Below are 27,564 nucleotides of genomic sequence, written 5' to 3'. Positions count from 1 at the left end.
AACATATATAACAAATCAGAACTGAAAATATAATCCCATAATCCATGGTTCTGCAAAACTGTTTTATTACCTCTTTTTGTATATCTTCTAATTGTTTCAAATACTGCTGCTTCTGTTGATCTAAATTATTATAATTTTCTTTACATTCTTCCAGTTGTACAGATAAATGGTTCAGGACCATGTCTTTATTACAGAGTAACTCATTTAGTTTAAGTATTTCAGCTTCATCATTTCCTCTCAGTAATTCCAGTTCCTTCCTGATTGAAATACATTATTTAGAGGCAATGAAAGTACTTCTTGAAATAAACAATAAAATTCAACATGAAAGGAAAAATATTTGTTTTCAGTTTTCTTCATCCACATTTCCAAGAGATATTTTAAGCAATATCTTCTTTTTCTTTATAATCAAGCAATAACAGAGCCTTAGTACTGGCAATGGACCTTCCTTATGGACAAAATTTACAGTAACCAACAAGCATATTGCACAAAGAGTGACTCATTTTAGTGGCCTAAATATCAATGAAATGAATCCAGACAAATCAAACAACATATTTTTAATGACCTGTACATTGTATCACCACAAACTGTCAGTATTGTAAGGTTGCCAAATAATCAACATCAATTACTAATCACGTACAAAGATATGATGGTGTGATGTAGTTGCTGTTTTGAACATGTGCTTAATTTATTTAACAGTAGTTTAACCATGTATGTCCCACAATGATCATCTGAACTTCTTCACCAAGGCTATAATAATTAGTTTAAAATCCAAAAATATTATCTCTTTTACACTGCATTTTGTGAATAAACTTTCTGCACCATTTATGACTTACCATACAATGTATTTTCCTCCACTTTACATACATCAACATCTTATACTAATCAATAATGTTTCCATTGACAAGATCAAACAATGGAAAATCACACACACACACACACACACACACACACACACACACACACATTCAAATGTATTCAAATGTATTTAACATATTATCTCTGGCCTATCGGCCAGAAGAGACTGTAATCATGTGTGTGTTAGTATTCTTTTCATAATATTGTCATTATTCCATCCTGTATTTTCCAGGATGGTACTGCTCGAATGTTTGGGATCCACAACAAGTTTGATTAAAGGAACACATCAAAGAAATTCAGAGGTGGGGTACTAGATTTGTTATCGGTAGGTTTGATCAATGTCTGAGTATTACTCTAGTACCTTCCGCCGTGGAAGTCGAACACGTGGCAGAACAAATGGACGTGGTCAGCCCATAGAGGGCTCCGCCTCCACGGCGGCTATTCCGCGCAGCAGCTCTCATGCAGCGAGGGCACCACTGCTAAGCCATGTGCAGACAGTGGCCGGTTTCCTATATAGGGAACCACTCTGCCCTAGTCCAGTCAGTCTGGTACTCGCTCTGGATTTTGTATCTATCTCGGCGGTATTGCGTTCTGGTCATTGCGCGTTGTTGACATTTGCCAGGCTCTGGTTCCGAGTGGATTTACTTTTGGTGCTTGGTGTTGTAGTTTCCACAAGCCTCCGTTGTGTATCTCTTCCTTGTTGTGTCACTCATAGTTGGTCATGGTCGGTTGTTGGCAGTTGTCATTGGTCTGTCGTCCAACTTGTCCTGTGTTTACTTGGTGGTGCGTGTTCCACCGTCGGTGGCTTCCCCGCCTGGTGGCTCCGGTCCGCAGCCCAAGGCGTTCCCACTGTTGGTTGTGGTTACTACAATTACAGAGATGCTTCAGGATCTCAATGGAAATCTCAGGGGTGAACACAATGTTCTTTCCATGAAATTCTATTGAGAAAATTTAGATAACCAGCATTTGAAGTTAACTACAGAACAATTCTAGTGCCGTCAACTTACATTTCACACAAAGACCACAAAGCTAAGATAAGATCAGAGAAATTATGACTTGACAGTCAGTTTTTCCTCAGTCCGTTTGCTAGTAGAACAAGAAAGCATGCAATTAGTGGTGGCACAAGGTACTCTCTATCATGTGCCATAAGATGGCTTGTGGAGGATGTTTGATGTAGATGTAGATGAATGTGTGTGGGTAGGAAATATTTATGACAGACTCATAGGGATATGCACTTTACCAGAAACATTTCATGACTGGACTATTGGTGGAGCAGTTCCAGTAGCATGCCCTCCCAATTTACTTTATGTCAGTTGATTAGATTTTTGGGTATGGGAACACACATACACACACACACACACAGAGAGAGAGAGAGAGAGAGAGAGAAGACAGAAGATATATTCCCATATATTCCCCCCCCCCCCCCCCCCCCCCGTCTCTTTCTTTGTTTGTCATCCCATAATGCTCCACAGCATGTATTGTGATTATTACTACAACCCGTTATAATTTAATCATTGCCACTGGTGTCTGTTTCCACCTCTACTGTCTTCCTGTCAAAACTTCCCTATTCCCACTTCACCCTGCCCAACCCTCTCCTCCTCCCAGCGGCCATAATAATTTCCTCTCAGTCTGTGATGCTGTAGCCATTTTGTTTATATCTTCAGTAAATTGGACAAGAGGGGCCTATATGATATATAACACATAAGCTACACATTTAATGCTGACAATAAGATGTAGAATAAGTTTAATTCAAATAATTTATCAGGTTCTACACACACACAAAAGAAAATAAATGTAACTGAGAATACAAAATTACCCATGAAATATTATGAAGCTTCTCAAGAATTTACATCTGCTGCACTATGAATAAAAGCAAACCATATAATTTCAAACATGTAGAAACGTGTTTGGTTACTAAATGTGAGACACATTTTGCCTTCAATAACTACTTTAGCAAAATTATATCAAACATCAATTGGAAGACTTCTCTCAACCTTCTAAGAAGTTTAGATGACAGAAAAACAAGATAAGCTAAAGCTGATAATATTCTTCTCGGGTATGCATCTGGATCATAACGTCTTCATGACACAATATTTCCGCGGTCCAACTGGCCGCCATCTTCAGGTGAGAGTGCTGGTGCACTATCTCACCGGAACTGACTCCCCAGCGCAAGCGGCGGCCCCTATATAGGCCGCAGAAGACCCACAATGCGTGCGTGAGAAGGTGCCGTAACTACCCTCTAGCACAGAAGACATACCCCGCCGCCAGTGATGGAAACAGGCGAAATCGAGATATCGCTGTCAAAAATTAAAAAATAAAAATAAATTAAAAAAAATTATTCCGACGATAGAACCACAGACCATTGTTTTTTAATGTCAGATAACACTGGGTCCCAAGTCTTACTGAAAAGAAAACCCTTGTCTCTATTAATAAGATTGTCAGATAACCGAATCTCTATGGATTCTTTTAAAATACAGTCCCAATAGCGAGATGCAGGGGCAACCATTTGTGTCTCGTCATATGCTATTCTGTGTCCCTCAGTGAGACAGTGTTCCGCCACTGCAGACTTCTCAGGTTGAAGCAGCCTTGTGTGCCACTGATGCTCAACACATCGCTCCTGAATGGTCCGGATTGTCTGACCAATATAAGCCTTTCCACAGTGGCAAGGGATCTTGTAAACACCGGGCTTCCTCAAACCCAAGTCATCCTTAACAGAGCCAAGGAGCGCTCTAATCTTCACTAGCGGACGAAAAATACTTTTGATGGTATATCTTTTCAGAATCCTTCCTATCTTCGAGGAAATGCTCCCAGCAAAAGGCAGAAAAGCTACCGATTTGCAGGTATCGTCTGGTGGTTCAGGCGAAGGTCCAAACTGGAAAGCACGACAGATCTGTTTATCTGTATAGCCATTCTGCTTGAACACAATCTTAAGATGGTCCAATTCTTGTGTCAAGCTTTCTCCATCTGAAATGGCATAAGCTCTTCTCGCCAACATCCGCAGGACCCCCGTACGCTGGAACGATGGATGACAGCTAGAAGCATGTAAGAAACGGTCCGTGTGCATAGGCTTTCGATAAACGCTGTGTCCCAGTGTCCCATCATCCTTTCTGTACACCAGAACATTCAGAAACAGAAGCTTTCCATCATTTTTCACCTCCATGGTAAATTTGATGCTAGGATGCAGGGAATTGAAATTATCTAGGAGGCGGTCCAGAGCTTCTCTCCCATGAGGCCACACCATAAACGTATCGTCAACGTACCTCCAAAAAGAGGTTGGTTTTAAGGACGCCGTCTTCAGCGCCATGTCCTCAAAATCTTCCATAAAAAGATTGGCGACTATTGGGGACAAAGGGCTCCCCGTAGCCACTCCGTCAGTCTGTTCAAAATATTTGTCATTGAATAAAAAGTACGTCGACGTTAACACGTGGCGACAAAGCCTGGTTGTTTCCTCATCCAGTTTCTCACCAATTAATTGCAAGGATTCTTCCAGAGGAACCCGGGTAAAAAGCGACATGACATCAAAGCTCACAAGCAAATCCCAGGGACTAAGAGACAAGGACTTCAATCTCTGAATAAACACCATAGAATTGGAAATGTGATGTTCGCATTTACCGACGTGAGGGCCAAGAACTTGGCTAGATTGTAGGTAGGAGCACCCAAATTACTCACGATCGGACGGAGTGGGACCCCTTTCTTATGAATCTTGGGTAGACCGTATAATCTCGGTGGCACGGCAGCACCAGGACGAAGCTAAAGCTGTCACCAAACTGAAATTTGGTTTGAAGACCACAGACCTTTAATAGGCTTGGTCATTGGAAGTGGTGTGCCCTCTGCTTCCTTCGACCTTGGTGCTGACTTACGCAGCCAGTTATAGGAGGACCTACTATTTAATGCAAACTCTGAACTACCATGAAACTCTGACAAATGAGAAAAAAGTGGTAAGTGACAGATAAAAATCCTAGGACTAATCAGGTATTGAACCCCAGACCTCTGGATCCATATTCTGAGCCACCCACACCTAAAATGTTGAATTTCAAATGCTTCCTGACAAAGATAAGTTAAAGAATGATAAATCCATTCAATCAATTTACAATTTTACTGACAGTCTCCTCCTATTCATTGCAGTGCAGATTTCACTTCTGTCTGGTGTTTGATGTCAATTTATGTCACTGTTACATCAGTTAATTTAATTCAACTGATGTATATCCCTATTTCAGAGTAAGCCATGGTCCTCCACAAATTCTACTCCCCCAGAGATGCTTTTTTCACACAATGCATGGGAGAACATAAGTGAAAATAAAAAAAACTGATTTGGGAAATAGCATAATCACTAAGGTAACAGCTCATGAAAAGTAAAGGAAGGAAAATTATAATGTGATGTTCTAACAACAGCAAGGATTTTTGAGGCACAGTACAAGCTCAGCTTAGGGAAGGAGTTGGTCATGACTTTTCATCCCAGCATTCCCCTTAAAGAATTAGGGAAATTACAGAAAACTAAATCTGAATGGAAGAGCATAGATTTGAACTACTGTCCTCCTGAATATTATGAGTCCAGTGACTAAACCACTGAGCCACCTCACTTGGGTTGTGAAAAGCTGGCAATCCCGATTCAAATCATTTTCTGGCACAAGTTTTATTTTCAGCATACAGAACTGAATATCTTAGGCTAATCCTCTGTTCAAAATCAGTGGAGATTCTGTCTGCAGAGAACTGTTTGGTAATTATTTGAGAAACATTTTAAAGCGTTTTTGCTTCTGTAATTTCCCTAAAAGGGTTAACTGTAACATTTACGTCATCTGCAAGTGGAATCATTTGTACTGAAAATGTGGTTGAACTAGTGTGCTTCAGTATGTCAATGACACTGTATCTCCAATTTACATTTTCATTTACATGCATGATCAAAAAGTGAATGCCATATACTTCATTGATGTCTGTGACTGAGTTAAATCCTTTCACCACTCACATGTTCAAGATGGGTTACAAAGGTCAGCTTGTTCCAGTATGGTGACAGAAATATACTGTACCTGATGCAGTTGGTATCCATTGGTACCATGCTGCACACTAGACAGAACATATCGTGTATCATTGCCTGATTTCCATAGCCATAAGCTGGTATGCAGACAGAACAACTTACTAGTGGCTTGTTCATCAAGCAATGTTAACTCCGTAACAACAGGATGTAAATAGTGTTAAAGTAATGCTCAAAGTACTGTGTGCAGAAATACAGTAATTGGAAACATATGAATGGGATGGACTGGATTGACAGAAAAGTTTCTTTCACTAGGGGTACTTCTCATATATATATAAAACAGAAAGAAACTTCCACATGGGAATTTCTCAATTAGGTGTTCTTATAGGTAGTTATGAGAAGTGTTCTATGAAGTGCAAGACTGTGTTTCTTTCATTGGTTTCAGATATTCTGAAATGAGAAATTTGTACAAAATTTAAGCAGTAAGTGATGCAATTTTGTGCCAGCTGGTATGTCTTTGCCTTTCGATAGGGTCAATTCCCCCCCCCCCCCCCCCCCCCCCCGAAATTTAACCAAATCTGTAATTTATTATTTTTCCAGCAAAAAGGGATGCATCTAGAGTTAATGAGATCACAAAACAGGGCATAAAGTGTGGGAAGATGAAGTTAGGAGACCCAGAGATTTATTGAGTCATCTGCAAACTAAGGAAGTTGAATACCTGTGTACCGAGTTTTTCAGAAGTACTTTAACTACCAAATTGGGGAAGATGGATTCGTAGAGTACAAGACCGAGTTAACACACAATGCTCCAGTGAATAACGCACATCAGTTACTACCTCCCTGGATGCAAATACTTAAACAAGGTGTTGCTGAGATGCTGGAAAAGAATGTAGTTAGGCCATCTAAGCCACCATATGTAGTCCCTATATTTCTAGCACCTACGGCTGATGGACAATATTGACCTGTGGTGGACTACCATGAACTGAATAAAAAGGTTATAATTAGGTTAGTACCTCTGCCAGATATACATTCCAATTTTGTGTGGTTTAAGGGAGCCACAATTTACACATTAGATCTTAACCAAGCACATAACCAGACTGTGTTGGCTACTGAATCAAAGCTGATAACAACATTTTCTACCAATTGGAATATCCATGAATACCAATCTGTACCATTTGGGATAGCCACAGGGGCAGCAGTTCTATCTAATTACTGGATCAAATTTTTGGAGACATAAAATTTAAATTTCTGTACCATTACCTAGACAATCTTGTCATTTACACTGCTATCTCTGAGGAACATGGACAGTATTTGAATGAAGTTTTTACAAGGTTAAGGAGAGCCAGTTTAACTGTGAATGTCAAGAAATTAAAGCCGATATGCAGTAGCATGCAGTTCTTGGGGCACATTGTGTCAGCTGATGGCATGACTACTGATCCCCAGTGAGTGCAACCCATACTGGAATTACCAATACCCACTAACATATGGTAATGCTTTCTTCATCAACATGAAAAACATTTTGAAATTTTATTGACAACTTCACATGAAAGGCTGTGCCACCAAACAGTCTAGGGTGCAAGGCTTGTGAATTTAAGTGGGGGGGAGGGGGGGGGGGGGCAAAACAAGCATTTGAAAGCATCAAGTAAGCTCTGAATACACCTCGAGTTTTGGCATTACCAGATTTTAATGAGCAATTTATTTTTCAGACCGATACATTCATGCTGAGTGTGGGAGCTGTTTTGCTCCAAGAAAGTGCTGAGCAGAGGCAACCCATAGCTTATGCATCATGGATGCTGAATGAAATGGAAAACAACATATTCTGTTTATGAAACTGAAGCTCTGGCAGAAGTTCAAATCCTAACTAGAACACACCAGCTATAAACTGGAGACAGACAACCAGGTGTTTAGTTAGGTACCGGCCAAACCCCCTGGGGGACAGGGGAGGGGGGGGGGGGGGGGGGAAATGTATCTGATGGTACGTCCCTAAGTTACTGAACGGGCGCTGAAGACCTTGCTGTCGTGCGCCTAAAACCCCTCTACTCTACTCTCTCTCTCTCTCTGATGGTACGTAAAACTTGTAGTAAAATCTGGGAAAAAATTATCTGGAAAAATATGGATTTGAAATAAGAAACTGTATTACAGCCTGTCAGATTTATGCGGAGAGAATGCTGGCTCAGAATATGAAATGGGGGCCATCTTGCATCTAGGCCAGTGGACAAGATATTCCAAAAGATGCTCATCACCTTTGCCAGACCTCTCCTGAGAACAAAGGAAGAGAATAAGTATATCTTAGTTTGTGTTCAGGCATTATCAAAATTTATCTGGTTTATGCCAATCAAAGAGGTGAACTCATGTGCAGTTATCCATGGCTTGAAAGGACATTTTTTGTGTTTGGTCCAGTCAATATACTGGTGACTAATAATGCATCATCGTTTATGTCTCATACTTTCAAAAATTTCTGTCTGGGTATGGTGATCAAGCATATTACTACTACACCTTATTATCCTAATCCTGTGTATGTGGAATATGTCTTGACTGGCACTGGTACTTGATACCACTAAGAATGAGGTGTAATGGAATATTCCCATGGAATTAAGTTCAAATTCCAGGTGGCAACTCCATTGTGCAAGCTGTGGTCATTAGATGATGAGTTGCCAGAAGAGATATCAGGTAGGCAGTTACTTGCACAATGGAAGAACACCAAATGGAACATCCAGTGAGTGCATGTGGTTGAAACTGAAATATACAACTAAGGACAGCTGCCAAACCCATATAAGCTAGAGGATTGGGCCATGATAAAAAAACTTCACTGGAGTAAATAAAGCTGATAATACATCAAAAACATTTCAGGTCATTGAACTGATATGTCCTGTCAAATTATTGTTATTTGATGCCAGAGAGGGAAGGCACACACTTCTCATCTTTCTCAATTGAAGAAAAGTACGCCTGATAAGCCCAAAGCTATGGTACCATAGTAGTATTATTATGTAATATCCTGGAAGCTTGAGGAGGGGTGTGGGGGAGTAGAAGGGGAGAGTATTGCCAGTTGGCATGTCTCTGCCTATCAGTTCGGTGTGGTGCATCCATGCTTTTTTACTTGGCTGTTTAGTGTCCTTTCTGATTAGCTTATGCAGAAAGCTATTTTCAAATAATGATATGAATTTCTCATAGAATAAATTAAATTTTATATTACCATTTAGCTCATTATAAATTACATGCCATTTAACCTTCTGTAACCTATTCTTAAAAGCATTTTTCCTGGAGTCATTAATTATTCTAACTGCTTTCCACTAAGGAGAGAGTACTTGCCACTGGAGAAATAGTTATTTTCTTGCTTTGTGCTTCATCAAAGGAAACAATTAAGGTCCTACTGTCTTCATTCATTCATGTCGGAAAGTTAACTACTGACACCAAATTGTAGGATCCAAATAAGGTTTCCAGAAAAATCAAAGGGGTTTTTATTACTTCATCAGAAAAGAAAATGAACTGAAATTACTGAAGTTGTGGGCCTTAGTAATAAATAAAGCAAACAGTGCCAACTCCTCCCCTTATATACTTCATAACAAACATTGGTAAGAACTCTGCAATCTAAGGCAGTGGCCTGATGATGTCATGAAGCAAGGGTTCTGTGGATGTGTATAAACAGTTCAGCTGGTTGAGTTTGTTCAAGCCTGTACTGCTTTCTGAGTCTTTATAGCAACTGTTGATGTTTTCAGCACTGGTAGACAAAATGTTAGGCAGAAAAATATGCCTTGGACCACAACGTAACACCCATCAAAAAAAGCACCAAGGGTGTAAACACTGGCTTTGAACACCTGCATTGTATGGTAAACCAAGGATAAATTTGGAAAGGGAACTAAAACTTTGAAATTTGGCAATGGCAGTGTAATTCTGTCAGACAGGGAAACAGACTTGGAAGAACAGTTGAACAGAATAGATAGAACATTCAAAAGAGATTGGAAAATGAACATCAACAACTGCAAAACAAAGATAATGGAACATAGTCAAATTAAATCAGGAGGGGCTGAAGGAATTAGATTAGAATATGAGACACTTAAAGTAATAGAAAAGTTTTGTTATTACCACTATAAAATAAGTAATGGTGGCCAAAGTAAAGTACATCTGAAATGCAGACTGGTAACAGCAAGAAAAGCATTCCCAAACAAGATAAATTTGTTAAAAATTAAATATAAATTTAAATATTGGGGAGTCCTTTCTAAATGTGTTTTAAATATTGGGGAGTCCTTTCTAAATGTGTTTGTCCAGAAATGAAATGTGGATTATTAGCTTTTCTGACAAGAGACTAGAAGTTTTCAAAACCAGTTGCTAGAGCTGAATGCTGAAGAATGGATGGTGAGAATGAATGAATGCAAAGGTATTGAACTGAATTAGGGAAAAGACTAAAACAAGTGATCAGTTGATGGGGCACATCTTGAGGCATAAGACAATTATCTATTTAGTAATGGCAGAAAGTATGTGTGTGGGGAAGGGGGGGAGAGAGATTGTAAGTGAAGACCAAGCCTTGACTTCTAAAAGTAGGTTCAAAAGAATATAGGTTGCAGTATTTATGTAGAAATGAAAAGCCTATAATCCCTATTCTAGGACACTACACTATTTCAGAAGGATACTGAATCACAATGAAATTGAAAATCAACAGATTTTAAGCAATCAATGTTATGTGAACTTGAAATTTGAGTACTTAGAAGTTTCTATTGTTACAGAAGTTTTCCTGCAAATTCATGTAGTAATAATAACTGTTATTTTCACTTACGTTTTCTCTTCAAGTAATGTGTTGCATTTCATTACCTCCTCTTCAAGAACTTTTCTTGATGATGATTCTTCTTGAAGCTGTTGTCTTAAGACATCTAGACAAGACGTTTCATTTTTCATCTTTTGATTTAAGTCTTTAACTTCTGACAATGTTTTACTCAGAAGTTCATTCTTCTCATGGTGTGCAGCCTGTATTTGTGACAGATTGTCTGTTGATGTTGACAAGTCATCTGTAACCTCCTGTTAGGACCAAAAACACGAAATATGATGCAGGCTTAGATATCAACATTTATTGATAAAATATCTTTTTCTGTTATTTGTTGATACAAAATGCCAATTTAAAAAAATATAAGCACTCAGTTTAAATCACTTCCACAGAATGTCTTAAACATGATGTAGACTATAAAATAAAGTGCAACAACTTCATTGTCCTACATACATCAATATTTACTACAACCGAAAACAATAAAAAGCAAATAATGACCAACAGCTACTTGATGGCTGGGGCTTTAGACATATGTAACAGCTGAGAAAATTGCCCCAGCTTTCAAATGTAATCTAGTAATGGGGGACAGGAGAAAAGAAATTGAAATAAGAAAAAACAAAGAACTGGCAAAGGATTCCTAATCAAGAACAGCAAGACAGCAATAAAGGTTGAGCAACACTGGTTGCTCACATGGATGAAATCCAAGCCAGAAAAGAATAATATGACAATAGAAATTATAGCAGGAAGCAAATAATAAAAATGAGGGAAGGTAACCACTACATCTACATCTACATCTAAATGGTTACTCTGCAATTCACACTTAAATGCCTGGCAGAGAGTTCATCAAACTATTTTCATAGTACTTCTCTACCATTCCACTCTCAAATGCTGTGTGGGAAAAAGGAACACCTAAATCTTTCCGTTTGAGCTCTGATTTCTCTTGTTTTATTATGATGATCATTTCTCCCTATGTTGGTGGGTGTCACCAAATATTTTCACATTCAGAAGAGAAAGTTGGTGTTTGAAATTTCGTAAATAGATCTCACTGCAAAGAAAACCGCCTTTGTTTCAGTGACTGCCACCCCAACTCGCGTATCATATTAGAGACACTCTCACTCCTATTGCGAGATATCACGAAACGAGCTGCCCTTCTTTGCACTTTTTTGATGTCCTCCATCAGTCCTACCTGGTAAGGATCCCTTACCGCCAAACAGTATTTCAGCAGAGGATGAACAAGTGTAATGTAGGCTGTCTCTTTAGTGGGTTTGTCGCATCTTCTAAGTGTTCCACCAACGAAGTGCAGTCTTTGTTTCACCTTCCTCATAATATTATCTATGTGGTCTTTTCAATTTATGTTGCTCATAATTGTAACTGCTAGGTATTTAGTTGAATTGACAGCCCTTAGATTTGTGTGATTTATCATATACCCAAAATTTATCAGATTTCTTTTAGTACCCATGTGGATGACCTCACAATTTTCTTTGTTTAGTGCCAATTGCCACTTTTCGTGGCATATAGAAAATCTCTCTAGATCATTTTGTAATTGGAATTGATCATCTGATGATTTTACTAGACGGTAAATTACGGCATCATCTGCAAACTATCTAAGGGGGCTGCTCATATTATCATCTAGATCATTTATGTAAATCAGGAAGAGCAGAAGGCCTATGACACTACCATGTGGAATGCCAGATATCACTTCTGTTCCACTTGATGATTTACCATCTATCACTATGAACTGTGACTTCTCTGAGAGGAAATCACGAATCCAGTCACACAACTGAGACGATACTCCATGTTGTTGTTGTGGTCTTCAGACCTGAGACTGGTTTGATGCAGCTCTCCATGCTACTCTATCCTGTGCAAGTTCTTCATCCCCCAGTACCTACTGCAACCTACATCCTTCTGAATCTGATTAGTGTATTCATCTCTTGGTCTCCCTCTATGATTTTTACCCTCCACGCTGCCCTCCAATACTAAACTGGTGATCCCTTTATGTCTCAGAACATGTCCTACCAACCGATCCCTTCTTCTAGTCAAGTTGTGCCACAAACTTCTCTTCTCCACAATCCTATTCAATACCTCCTCATCAGTTATGTGACCTACCCATCTAATCTTCAGCATTCTTCTGTAGCACCACATTTCAAAAGCTTCTATTCTCTTCTTGTCCAAACTATTTATCGTCCATGTTTCACTTCCACTCCATACAAATACTTTTAGAAACGACTTCCTCACACTTAAATCTATACTTGATGTTAACAAATTACTTATCTTCAGAAATGCTTTCCTTGCCATTGCCAGTCTACATTTTATATCCTCTCTACTTCGACCATCATCAGTTATTTTGCTCCCCACATAGAAAAACTCCTTTACTACTTTAAGTGTCTCATTTCCTAATCTAATTCCCTCAGCATCACCCAACTTAATTCGACTACATTCTATTATCCTCGTTTTGCTTTTGTTGATGTTCATCTTATATCCTCCTTTCAAGACACTGTCCATTCCATTCAACTAGGCTCTTCCAAGTCCTTTGCTGTCTCTGACAGAATTACAATATCATTGGCGAACCTCAAAGTTTTTATTTCTTCTCCATGGATTTTAATACCTAATCCGAATTTTTCTTTTGTTTGCTTCACTGCTTGCTCAATATACAGATTGAATAACATCAGGGATAGGCTACAACCCTCTCTCACTCCCTTCCCAACCACTGCTTAACTTTCATGCCCCTCGACTCTTATAACTGCCATCTGGTTACTGTACAAATTGTAAATAGCCTTTCGCTCCCTGTGGGTTTCGTGTATATCTTGGCCACAATAGTGCGTTCACTATGCTGTTTGTAGTAGCTTACCCATTTTTTTATTCATTATTAAACCTACTCCTGCATTACCCCTATTTAAGTTTGTATTTATAACCCTGTATTCTCATGACCAAAAGTCTTGTTCCTCCTGCCACCGAACTTTACTAATTCCCACTATATCTAACTTTAACTATCCATTTTCCCTTTTAAATTTTCTAACGTACCTGCCCGATTAAGGGATCTGACATTCCACGCTCCGATCCGTAGAACGCCAGTTTTCTTTCTCCTGATAACGACATCTTCTTGAGTAGTCCCCACCCGGAGATCTGAATGGGGGACTATTTTACCTCTGCAATATTTTACCCAAGAGGACGCCTTCATCATTAACCATACAGTAAAGCTGCATGCCCTTGGGAAAAATTTCAGCTTTAGTTTCTCCTTGCTTTCAACCGTTCACAGTACCAGCACAGCAAGGCCATTTTGGTTAGTGTTACAAGGCCAGATCAGTCAATCATCCAGACTGCTGCCACTGCAACTACTGAAAAGGCTGCTGCCCCTCTTCAGGAACCACGTGTTTGTCTGGCCTCTCAACAGATACCCCTCCGTCGTGGTTGCACCTACGGTACGGCTATCTGTATCGCTAAGGCACGCAACCCTCCCCACCAACGGTAAGGTCCATGGTTCATGGGGGGTACAAGTGATTTAGGGAAGTCTAAATTACAAAGTCATTTCAACTGTCATTACAGTTAACCTATAAATATATGCAACAGACTGAATTCAATTTGATACTGATAGCATACTGGCCACATTCAGTACCATAACCTCAGCATAATTTGAAACAGCAGAAAATAGAGAATACTGAAATGCCATTTTAGTATGGATATCAGTTTTTGGTAGCAATATCAATTAAGTATCAGATGATGCTGGGTTTCTTAATTCCTTTTTATGCTGAATGTAACTTAATTTACTCTTGAAACAAAAACATATATTTATTTATAAACTTACTGTACCTTAATACGTGATAATAATTCTTTATGTGAAGCTTGCATTTTCTGAAATGCATCAGATATGTTTAGTAATTTGTGTTTTTCATCTTTCAAATTGTTCTTCTCATTCTCCGTTTCCATCACTGCTGTTTTTACGCTGTCAATTTTCTACAATAAGATGAATAAATCATAAACAAAGGAATTAAACACAAAAAGGATACAGTAAGGGGCAAGTACAAGATAAAAGCACCAAATTGAAGTACTTGATTACCTTTTGTTTCACTGTTAGTACTTCAAGAATCAGAGATACAAGCACATTTGGTTTAGCACTTTCGTGGACTTAGCATCATGAGCTTACATAAAAAGATGCTAATAATCTTAAATTGCTAACTACATTAAATACATCTCCTAAACACACACACACACACACACACACACACACACACACACACACACACACACACACACACACACACACACACACTTGACCAATTACTGTCATACTAAGTTGTAACAAGTCATTGGTTACAAGTTTTCTGCATATGAAATTTTCACATTATATGTAACAATGTGTCACTACTGAAAATATCATGACATTTTATGTGCCTCAAGTCTCTTAGAGTTACATGTAAATATTTACATATGCCATAAGTACAAGTATAACTCATGTACTTCCCTGCAGCAGCGTTCAGAAATCATGTAAGCATTATCTTTCACAAAATAGTTATTAGATACTTGATCAAAAGTATCCAATCATCCTATGTAATGACAAACTGACCTCTGGTTGTAATGAGAGGCAGACTCACCACTATAAAAGCAGGTGAGGAGTGTTGTGTCATCAGTACACACACGGTAACAGCAGAAGGGGTCAGTCAAGAGAGCACAGGATTTTGAACATGGATTCTCAAGCATTGCTGCTTTGGCTGCAAAAACTGAATGAAATCAGTGGAAGGAATTACTCACAGTGGCTGTGTGGAGAGAGTTAAAGAGAATGCAGTACAATGATCAAGCAGTACCTCATAAGCCACATATTTCTTTAGTCATTGCTAAGCAATGTTCAGAGTGGCATAAAGAGTGATGCCATGGGATGACGAGAAATAGGTGATTTGGAGTTATAAATCATGTTACATCCTGTTGCAATCCAATGAAAGGTTTGGGTTTGGAGAACACTACATGCCATCATGCATAGTATCAACAGTGATGTACAGAGGAGGTGACATTAGAGTATGATTCTTTTCTTTTATGTGGAATGGAATACCTTTGGAGTGAATTAGAACATCACTTTCACTCCAGATCCCATAATCCAGCGTCACTACCTTCTCTGATTTCAGCTCTTGAGGAAAAATAGGCTGCCACTCCAAAAACATTCAAATACCTCATAGAAACTGTCGCAGTAGAGTCCAACCCATCACAAAGGTGAAAAGTAGACACACCCCATATTAATGTTCACTTTAGGTGTCCTGATACTTTTGTTCAGATAGTGTATTTAATATGTATCATTTATAAAAAATAGATGCATTCAGAAATGAAAAGTGTGTAATCTCCCAAGAAGTCACTGGGAGGAGAAGTGAAGGCTGTTTGTGTTGCTTTCATGATGACTGTCGCAACACATCAACCTAGAAAATTCTTATGAAACATTATGCTTGTGGTGTGCACATCTCTGTCTGGCACATTTTAACAGACTGCATTTTATACCATGCTGCACGGGCAGAAGCACAAGTTGATGGGGATCTGCCTTCTGTTTTAGCTAATGATGAGACGTGTGTGTCTAGGGTTTTTAAGTTTTGTGATGTGTCTGGACTCTGGCCTAAACTTTTAGGCTGGAGGTTTTAGTGTATTGCAGAGTGGCTGACTCCTCCCCTTTTTTCCTTGCAGTCAGCCAGCCACTTCCATCTGCTACATTGTTTTAGCTCCCCTATCATTTTCTTCCTGTGTTGTCCATGTTTTACTGCTGACGCTCTGCTTCATCCCACACTTTGGTGTGGGTGAGCACGTTTTTCAACGATTGTTACCCATGTTTTCTGTTTTGTTTTATATTCCTGTTCTGGGATTTTTCTTGACACCCGTCTCACTATGTTACTGAACGGGTGCTGAAGACCTTGCTGTCGTGCGCCCAAAACCCCTCTTCTACTACTACTACTACTACTACTACTACTGTTATGCATTAGAGTGTACTTCAATTCAGCCAGATGATGGAAGAATCAGATTAGAAAATGAGGCACTAAAAGTTTAAATGAGTTTTGCCATATGGTCAGCAAAATATCTGACGGTGACAGAAGGAAAGGGGAAACAAATTTCAAACTAGTAATAGTAAGACAATCTTTCAAGAAAAGAGAAACACATCACTAATGAATAACATATTAAATGCTATAAGGTGTTTTCTGGAACTATTTGTATGGAAGTGAAATATGGATAATAGTCAGCATCACTAAGAGGAGAATATAAGCATTTAAATAGTGAAGATTAGATTGATAGATCAATTGCTAATGAGGAGGTATTGCATTGGCACGATTTGATTAAAAGAAGGATGAGTATACATGACATATAATGAGGCACTAGGAAATAGCTAATTTGGTTATGGATGGAAAATTGGGAAGGAGACACCTCATTATAGAGAGCAGGCTCAAATGGGTGTAGACAACACTAGTTATGCAGAGCTGAAGATACTTGTACAGAACAAACTAACATGTAGAACTGCATCAAATCAGTCTTCATACTGAAAATAACAGCATGTGACACAAAATCACACTTAAACAGTTACAAAATTGTTGAGTTATGTAAACTGGCAATATCTGCAGCAAGAAGAGCCACTTTAGAAATATAGGAACTTGTTTTGAGGAAATAAACAAAAAATATACTCAAGTTTGAATTTTTTACCTACATCAAGCAACAGAAAACATGAAAGACAACAATACCGATAGTGGTAGGCCAACTACAGGAAAAGCTTATCAATAATTTTAATAGATCTTAGTAATATTTGGCAGAAACTACTGGAGAGGCATAGTATGTGGATCTTTGATGTTGATTTTATGATGGGTAGTGCTGATGAACAACTAGTGTTCCTGATTATCTAGTTTGGTTTGTTCCCTATAATAATATTTGCAATAAGGAAAAAAGAAAAAAAAAACATATTACACATATCATTGACATTTTATCTGCATACGTCCAGCATGCTGGATGTTACATGACAGCAACTTTTATTGAATTATAATGCAAAAAGACAGCCAGTCTTCCAAATAAAATAGATATTTATTCAGTGGGTGACTGGTTTTGGTTTAATACTCATTTTCAAACCAACTTAGAAAAAAAAGTAAAAATTAAGAATATGGTATATTAAAACACAAGCCTACATTAGGTATGGTTCAAAGCATAAATGGATTGAATACTGCAAATGGTATAAACCAAAGCTTGCAAATTTAAATGTACATCCAGAATAAAATTAAATGATGTTGATACATATATGTCTGGTCCCAAGTGAACATCAATGAAGTTCATTAATGAATAACATAGGTCAACAAACTGTAGACTCCATTAGGAAACCTAGAAGAGATGGTGCCCTGTCGAACCATGATTCTTTTATTTCAGGCAAGGTTGTCTCTACTGTAATCCACGATGTTAAAAACAGACCATGTACAAAAACTGATTACACAACATAACTGACACATACACAATTCTTGAGTTTCTCCCGGCGTATTTGATAATCAAAATATCCACGGGTGTACTGCTGGTCTATAGTGTCCAACAGGCACAATATTTCGGCGATCAAACATGTCGCCATCATCAGGTGAACTGACGGACTGAGCTCCTGTGAACGTGCCGGCACGGAGATCCGTACGCTATGGCTGCTCATGGGGAACTGGGTTCGGTCGCGGCGGCGGCCGATTTAAATATCCTCCACCCGCAGCGCGCTCCCTCTGCCGTCCGCGCCCCGCGCCACGGTAGCGCGGTGGAACAGATTGCAACGGCGTCTGAGATGACGTCAGTGTGATGGCTCTGTCCGCCGTGGTCGTCACAACTATGCGTCTGCTCGATTTACTCTTGATTAACCCAATCGGTAGTTCCCAAGCCTTGCTAAGATTATAGCCACAGTCACGGTTTATGAGGTCGTCATTGGAGCGAATTTCGATGGCCTCTCTAACAATGCTGTCCCAGTATCTCGACGTCTGTACCAGAATCCTCGTACGGTCATACTCCATAGCGTGATTTTCCAACAAACAATGTTCAGCGACCGCCGACTTGCTCGGATACATCAGTCGAGTGTGCCTCTGGTGTTCACGGCATCGATCCTCGACGGTACGCATCGTCTGACCAATATACGACTTGCCACATTGACACGGAATCTGGTACACGCCGGCCTTCCTCAAACCGAGGTCATCTTTGGCGCTCCCCACCAGTGCACGAGTTTTATTCGGAGGACAAAACAGTTCCGACCCAGTGTTTCTTCAGAATGCGGGCAATTGAGTTTATCTCACAGGAATTACTCAAATTACATTTGCAACTGGCTACTAAGTTCACTTCTTTTTCCTGGGATTGGATTGATGGTGTCACCTGGGTGTCAGCTGATTCCGCCCATAAGAAGGCTACGGGACGTCAAATAGCTAAGTTCTCACGTCTCCTTGACAAACCATCTCTGCAGGTTCCGTGCAAGACTGTCATAAATTTGAGTGGCATGGTGTTGAGTGATGATGCAGTCTCGGTTTTGCAGAAAGGTCTCAACTTCGCTCCCACCCCCTAGTTCACTCCGGTCGCAGAAATGGTTAGTGCTGTTGAACAGGTTGCAGCTCGACTTCCGCCAGAATCAGCCGAGGAAATACGTCGTGAAACTTGTCGTGCGTTGACGAAATCCAAGCCAATGAAGTCAAATATCAGCAGTAAAGAGAGGGCGGCCATTCGTGATCTGAGGGAACGCTCCGAAATTGTTGTCTTACCGGCTGACAAAGGCAATGCTACAGTTGTTGTCTCCCATAAGGACTACACTGATAAGATGCAGAGCCTGCTAAATGACGATTCCTACCGGAAGATCAGCGTTGACCCTACAAAGAAGGTGGAGAACAAGACGAGGGTTCTTCTCAAGGACGCAGATTTACTGGAGGGTGACGCTAAGAAATTGTTACCCCAAGGTCCGGTACCACCTAGACTATACGGACTCCCGAAGGTTCACAAAGAGGGGGTACCATTACACCCCATTGTCAGCAACATCAGGGCACCTACATATTTGTTGGCCAAATACCTGACGGGAATATTAAGTCCTTATGTGGGTAAATGCCCTCATCACATCCGTAATTCCGTGGATTTTGTTAAACGCCTTGATAGCTTCAGGTTGTATGAGTCAGATATCATGGTGAGTTTTGACGTCGTTTCCTTGTTTACGAGGGTACCCCTGCGAGAGTCGCTAGAGTTTATTGGTCAGAGGTTTGACGAGAATACCACTGAACTTTTTAGACATGTCTTGACTTCCACGTATTTTCTTTTTAATGGAGAATACTATGAACAAACGGAGGGAGTCGCCATGGGTAGCCCACTCTCATCGGTGGTAGCGAATTTGTACATGGAGAACTTCGAGGAGGAAGCCCTGTCGTCATCTGAATGGAAACCTACTTGCTTTTTCCGTTACGTGGACGACACATTCGTCATCTGGCCACATGGTATGGATAAACTCCTTGACTTCCTTACACATCTAAACTCCATACATCCCAACATCAAATTCACTATGGAGACTGAAACGGAGGGTAAATTACCTTTCCTTGACGTCTTGGTCAGGAGAAGGGCTTACGGCACCCTAGGTCATGGGGTGTATCGAAAGACAACACACACTGATCTGTATCTGCACGCAGACAGCTGCCACCACCCTTCACAGAGGAATGGGGTACTGAAAACTCTAGTACATAGGGTGCGCACTATCTCTGACACAGAGAGTCTACCCCAGGAATTGGAACATCTAAGAACTGTGTTTCGAAAGAATGGGTACTCAGAGTGGCAGATCCAACGTGCTCTCCACCCAACCACTGCAGCACAACCTGTTGAGATGGATGAAGTCACGAGGGAGGAGGTAGGCACTGCATTTATTCCATACATAGGCGCACTCTCAGGGAAAATCGCCCGCATTCTGAAGAAACACCGGGGCGGAACTGTTTTTTGTCCTCCGAATAAAACTCGTGCACTGGTGGGGAGCGCCAAAGATGACCTCGGTTTGAGGAAGGCCGGCGTGTACCAGATTCCGTGTCAATGTGGCAAGTCGTATATTGGTCAGACGATGCGTACCGTCGAGGATCGATGCTGTGAACACCAGAGGCATACTCGACTGATGTATCCGAGCAAGTCGGAGGTCGCTGAACATTGTTTGTTGGAAAATCACGCTATGGAGTATGACTGCACGAGGATTCTGGTACAGACGTCGAGATACTGGGACAGCATTGTTAGAGAGGCCATCGAAATTTGCACCAATGACGACCTCATAAACCGTGACTGTGGCTATAATCTTAGCAAGGCTTGGGAACCAGCGATTGGGTTAATCAAGAGTAAATCGAGCAAGCACATAGTTGTGACGACCACGGCGGACAGAGCCATCACACTGACGTCATCTCAGACGCCGTCACAATCTGTTCCACCGCGCTACCGTGGCACGGGGCGCGGACGGCAGAGGGAGCACGCCATGGGCGGAGGGTATTTAAATCGGCCGCCGCCGCGACCGAACCCAGTTCCCCCTGAGCAGCCATAGCGTACGGATCTCTGTGCCGGCACGTTCACAGGAGCTCAGTCCGTCAGTTCACCTGATGATGGTGACATGTTTGATCGCCGAAATATTGTGCCCGTTGGACACTATAGTCCGGCAGTACACCTGTGGATATTTTGGCACATACACGTTTTGTAAATGTGCCAATCAACAGAAACTGGCAACACACAATATCCTGTTGTACAGCATTCTCTACAATGTGATAATCATAACCTCAGAGCAAGTTTCACCACACGTGCCATCTGGATTCTTCCCGCAGACACCAGTTTCCCAGAACTTCGCAGGTGGGAACTAGTGCTACAACACGTCCTTAGTTCTCGCCACCCATGTGGCCTTAATTTACATTAATTTCTTCTGTCTCAGCATATCTTCACAGTAGCTACTCCTTTCTTCACTCTGTTTTATTTTTCTACACCTTTCACTGTTTTACCTGTTTATTTTTCACTAGCCCCTCCCACTTCTGTTATGTACAATGCACATAGATTGTTACTCTTATTAACTCATGCAAGATGTTTAAGCAGTGATCTTTGTCTTGCATATTACCCTGTCTTCCACCTTTAAGCTCTCAGGTTTTCAAATCTCATCCATTGCAGTGCCCAACAATCAGTCCTTCCTTCTCATCCCGTGGGGTAAGTCCACCATGTCCTACAGTTCTGGGTGACTTTTCTGAAATCTACCCCTTTTCCTAGACGTCTCCAGTCCTTTTCCTTCACCCCTCTTCCTTCCCCTTCAACCCTTCTGTCCAAAGAATGACCCACTGACTAAAAAAGCTTGTCTAACTACAACCCTCTTTTTATGTGTGTGTTCTGCCACCACCTGGTGAGTAAATGTTTTATCTATCCAATTAAATTATTTTGAAATAAGTGCAATATAATACTAAAGCCTAAAATATAAATTCAAAGATAATAGGGGCTGCATGTCATAAGGCATGCAATATGTCAATACATTTTCATAGAAAGTGCAATACACAACACTGCTACAAAATAGCATACACTATGTTGCTACCTTGTACTACAGGTGTGGCAAACAGAGGTCAAAAAAGCAATAAATAGCAAATAAATGTTTAAAAAACAGTATGCAAATAAAATGTATTCACAAAACTATACACTTTTACATTTAACTGATATAAAATAGACCAATATGCATTGTGCATTAAGTCATATATAAAAGTAAGACCACATCCAGCAGCGTAGAAACGAAAGAAATGAACCAAAATTATATTAACAATAGCATCTGGGCAATCAGTGAAATGAGAAGGAAAGGGCCAGGGGAAGGAGGGGCAGAAAGGGGAGCTACGGGAAAGGAGGAGGGGGAAAAGGAAGGTGGTACGTAAAGGGAGATGGATAACATACATGGGACGAAATGGCTCAAAAGATAAGGGAAGAATGCAGGGTGGAGGAGACTGAGGGTGAAGGAGGGGGCACAGGGGAGGCACAGGGATTCTAGGCTGAACACCTATTTACAAATATACAAAAGAATAACAAGCATAAAATAGAAAATCTGCATTACAATAGATACATTCAATAATCGTACATACATTTATTGGCACAATCTGTGTAGCATAAAATAAAAGGCTGTAACAGGATAATAAAAGCCAAGAAATATCTTTTAATGCAATATAGGGGACCTATATCAGATTCATTGACAAGTGCTTTTCCAAAAAGACTTAAGGATACATTTCATACAAACCATCAATTTAAATTCAAATTACGACGTAGGTTGGGTGCTCATGGAAGAGGCTCTGATGCAGATAAATCTGGTTCCTCAAGAGTGTATAGGCTACAGAGTGGATCTTGTGAGGCCTTCTACATAGGCAAGACAGGTAGACATTTTATTGCTCATTACAAAGAAAATGTTAATCTGAATAATAAGACAGCTTGTTTACAACATGTACATTTTAATTATTTATTGTACCCTAACTAGCTATGGTCTTCATCCACGACTTCACTTTCATTCCATCCTCAGATCTTTTCTTATTTGTGGTTTATTATTTACTTCAGTCGCCAGTTAGATATCTGTAGGTGCTGCTTCCTGAGTCCAGTTTTGATATGATTACACCTTCTCTAAAAAGATTAGATGTACTTCATTCTTAGTCACACAACATGTGTGGGTATATACAATGTGATTGAAAGCTATGTTCTTTATTGCCCTGAGGGCAGTTTATACTTAGTAGAGTTGAATCACAGCCACTATGTTTAATCATTTTATTTGGTGGTACACAGGTATTTCCAAATAAATTTTTGAATGTATCTATTGTAATGTAGATTTTCTATTTTGTGCTTATTATTGTTTTGTGTATTTGTAAATAAGTGCTCACCTTACTTTGCTATAATTTTCAAACTAGATTCCCCCTGCATCCATTTATGCTTTGCTTTCATGCTTAAAATAAACATGTGTTTTAATACCGTGTAATTTTTACTTTTCATACACATGTTGGTTCAAAAATGAATAAATATCTATTTTCTCCAGGTCTCTTACATATATACAACCTTCTTTCATGATTCTTAAACCAAGTGTTACCAGTGATTAAATTACACTCTGCACAAAATTCTACCAGGCAGCTCCCTCTTTCATTCCTTTGCCCCAGGCCATATTCACCTACTGTTATCCCTTCTCTTCCTTTTTCTCCTACTGAATTCCAGTCTGCCACCACAATTAAAAATTTCATCTCCATTAACTATATGAATAATTTCTTTTCTTTTATGTCACCATATATTTCTTCAACTTCCTCATCACCTGTGAAGCTACTTAAGATTATATAGAAGGTCTATACACAGGAGATAAATTTCTAGGCAGTACTATTGAACTGGAAGAGGGCATAGATGAAGATGAGGTGGGACATATGATACTGCAAGAAGAATTTGAGAGAGCAGTGAAAGACCTGAGTCGAAACATGGTCCCATGAATACACAACATTCTGTTGAAACTATTGATAGCCTTGGGAGAGCCACCAGGACAAAACTCTTTTATCTGTTGTACAAGATATATGACATATGCAAAATACCTTCATACAACAAGAAGAATAGAATAATTCCAATCCTAAAGAAAGCAGGTGCTGACAGATGTGAGTTTTATTGAAATATCTGTTTAAATAGTCATGGTTGCAAACTACTACAATGAATTCTTTGCATAAGAGAGGAAAAACTGGTAGAAGCTGACCTCAGGGAAGATCAGTTTGGATTCCGCAGAAATATAGGAACAAGCAAGGCAATACTGACCCTAAAACTTATTTTAGAAGATAGGTTTGCATTTGCAGACTTAGAGAAAGCTTTTGATGATGTTGATTGGAACACTGTCTTTGAAATTCTGGAGGGATGAGGAATAGCACACAGGGAGCAAAGGCTACTTACAACTTGTACAGAAACCAGGCAGCAGTTATAAGAATCAAAGGGCACGAAACAGAAACAGTGATTGAGTATGGAGTGAGATTTGGTTGTAGTCTGTCCCTGACGTTATTCAATTGTAGTCTGTCCCTGACGTTATTCAATCTGTACATTGATCAAGCAGTAAAGGAAACGAAAGAAAAACCTGGAGTAGGAATTAAAGTTCAGGGTGAAGAAATAAAAACATTGAGCTTTGCCAATGATGTAATTCTGTTAGGGACAGCAAAATGACTTGAAACAGCAGTTGAACGAAATGGACAGTGTCCTGAAAGGAGGATATGAGATGAACATTAACAAAAGCAAGACAAGAACAATGGAATGTAATCAAATTAAAACAGGTGATGCTGAGGGAATTAGATTAGGGAAATGAGACATGTAAAGTAGTAGATAGGTTTTGCTATTTGGGAAGAAAAATAGCTGATGATGGCTGAAGTTGAGGGGGTATAAAATTAGATTGGCAATGGCAAGGAAAAATAAATAGTTTAGAAAGAAGAGAATAGAAGCTTTGGAAATGTGATGCTACAGAGTAATGTTGAAGATTAGATGGTTAGATCACATAACTGATAAGGAGATACTGAATAGGACTGGGGAGAAAAGAAATTTGTGGCAGAACCTGACTAGAAGAACGGATTGGTTGGTAGGATGTGTTCTGAGACATGAAGCAATTATCAGTTTAGTATTGGAGGGAATTAAGGAGGGTAAAAACCATAGAGGGGGACAAAGAGATGAATACAGTAAGCAGATTCAGAAGGATGTAGTAGGTTGCAGAAGTTATTCAGTAATGAAGAGGCTTGCACAGGACAGAGTAGCATGGAGAGCTGTATGAAACTAGTCTTCACACTGAAGACCACAACAACAACGTTTCTTTAATTAATTAGGTACTACAGTAATTACAATTAATTTGTGTGACCAATCTACTCAAACAGCACAATAAAATAATGTGTAACTAATGAAACAATATTGCCTTGTAAACATAATACGAAAAAATTACCCAAAAAGTTGATAATTTTAATTTCTTCATAAACATGTTCCTACACAATCATGAATGCTATTTTTGTCTTAGCTATATTAGCCTAAATAGGAACAAATGTGAGATATTCATTGTCATCAAAGTACCGGGTGATCAAAAAGTCAGAATAAAATTGAAAAGTGAATACATCACGGAATAATGTAGATAGAGAGGTACAAATTGACACACATGCTTGGAATGACTTGGGGTTTTATTAGAACCAAAAAAATGCAAAAGTTCATCTGATCAGAATAGCAATAATTAGCATAACAAAGTAAGACAAAGCAAAGATGATGTTCTTTGCAGGAAATGCTCAATATGTCCACCATCATTCCTCAACAATAGGTGTAGTCGAGGAATAATGTTGTGAACAGCACCGTAAAGCATGTCCGGAGTTATGGTGAGTCATTGGCGTCGGATGTTGTCTTTCAGAATCCCTAGAGATGTCAGTCAATCACGATACACTCGTGACTTCAGGTAACCTCAAAGCCAATAATCACACGGACTGAGGTCTGGGGACCTGGGAGGCCAAGCATGACAAAAGTGGCGGCTGAGCACACAATCATCACCAAATGATGCGCACAAGAGATCTTTCACGTGCCTAGCATTGTTTTTTTTTTTTTTTTTTTTGTTCAAATAAAACCCCATGTCATTCCAAGCATGTGTGTCAATTTTTACCTATCTATCTACATTATTCTGTGGTTTATTAAGTTTTCAAATTTATACTGACTTTTTGATCACCTGGTATAATTTATCTAGAAGATGACATTCATATAATTTACAGAACCACCCACAATCAATAACTGTATTGCACTACGAGCACAGAGAAATCCTCGCTTTGTCACCAGAAAAGCAAAAAGCACATAATACAAACATAATTTAGAAATCTCTAAGAAAGAAGTAAAAATGATCTGGAGCATTGCTAAAAAGGAAAAACATAATCAAAATAGGTCCCTTACTCATGTAAGTGGCCCTATTGTAAAACCTTCCATATGCTACCCTCCTCAGTAAAACACTCTTGTTCCACCACTGTAACATAACAAATAAAGAATAAACCACAACAGAGGTGTGTCTGGTGAATGGCTAAAAGCAAGGGTAAACTACAGCTGGTTCTTTTTTTTTTTTTTTTAAGGAAATTTAGCTCTACTGTAAGGCTTTAATGATGATGGCTTTCTAACAAGTAAAAATTTCACAGGTAAAATTGCCCCCCCTTCAGATCTCCAGGGGGGGACTATTTACAAGGATGTTGTCATCAGGAAAAACAAAACTGTCATTCTACAGGTCAGACTTTGGGCTGTGGAATCCTTTAATTGAGTAGCAAGGTTATAAAATTTAAAAATAGAAATAGGTGAGACAGAAATTGAATATACTGCCTTCTTCACACGTAATAATTGTGGACATTTATAAAGGTTCTTCTGGTAATTTCAAGTAATTCATCGGACACTTGAAGCATTTGCTGCACCATCTTACAGGAAAAGCAAAGGATATGATAGTTCTCTTTGATTTTAACATAAATTTTCTAACACAGTTTTTCTCACAAATCAGTTCTTGAACACCGGACACATTCCTTTCTCTAGTGACAGTAGTTAATTTCCCCACTCGAGTCAGTGCCAGTTTCAGCAGACTCCTTTACAATATCTTTGTAGACCGTGACAAACTTGACAACATTTCTGTCAATTAAGTCATAAATAGCCTTTCTGACCATGATGGACCAATGATGATGGTCGATACCCACTGTACTTCTCAGAGAATAACTGAACCCTGCTGAAGAACAAGCAGGCTAAAAATTATATTACAATACAGAAATTTAAACACTGCCTTCAGAAAGTTGAAGGTGTTACTAAATGTAATTTATTTTGTGATGAAATCATATTACTGTTTGAAAACATGTTCCCACAAAGAACCTACAGAATGCACACCACACAAATAGTGAAAAAGTCACGGTTCACTATGAGGATCAAAAAACCCTTCAAAAAGAAATGAGACCTATACACTGAATTCAGAATTTTAAATAACCCTGCTAAACAGAATTTTTATAAAGTTATTATAAAATTATAAACTAAGTTATTGAAAAAGC

General features: G+C 39.4%; 1 protein-coding gene across 2 annotated transcripts in view; it reads right to left on the bottom strand.

The window, feature by feature from the left end:
• LOC126281196 (uncharacterized) overlaps positions 1–27,564 on the bottom strand; it is a 239,262-nt gene that overhangs the window by 88,363 nt on the left and 123,335 nt on the right. For both annotated transcript variants that reach the window (XM_049979905.1, XM_049979906.1), the window contains exons 5-7: positions 14,387–14,530; positions 10,595–10,833; positions 71–257 (exon numbers count right to left, since the gene is read on the bottom strand). In XM_049979905.1, the coding sequence (XP_049835862.1) occupies positions 71–257; positions 10,595–10,833; positions 14,387–14,530 (570 nt within the window). The remainder of the gene's footprint in view (positions 1–70; positions 258–10,594; positions 10,834–14,386; positions 14,531–27,564) is intronic.

Source organism: Schistocerca gregaria, chromosome 7 (assembly GCF_023897955.1).
Source record: "Schistocerca gregaria isolate iqSchGreg1 chromosome 7, iqSchGreg1.2, whole genome shotgun sequence".
In the NCBI taxonomy this organism is placed as follows: Eukaryota; Metazoa; Arthropoda; class Insecta; order Orthoptera; family Acrididae; genus Schistocerca; species Schistocerca gregaria.
Note: the sequence above shows the minus strand (reverse complement) of the source record. Positions and strands in the feature narration are given on the sequence as shown.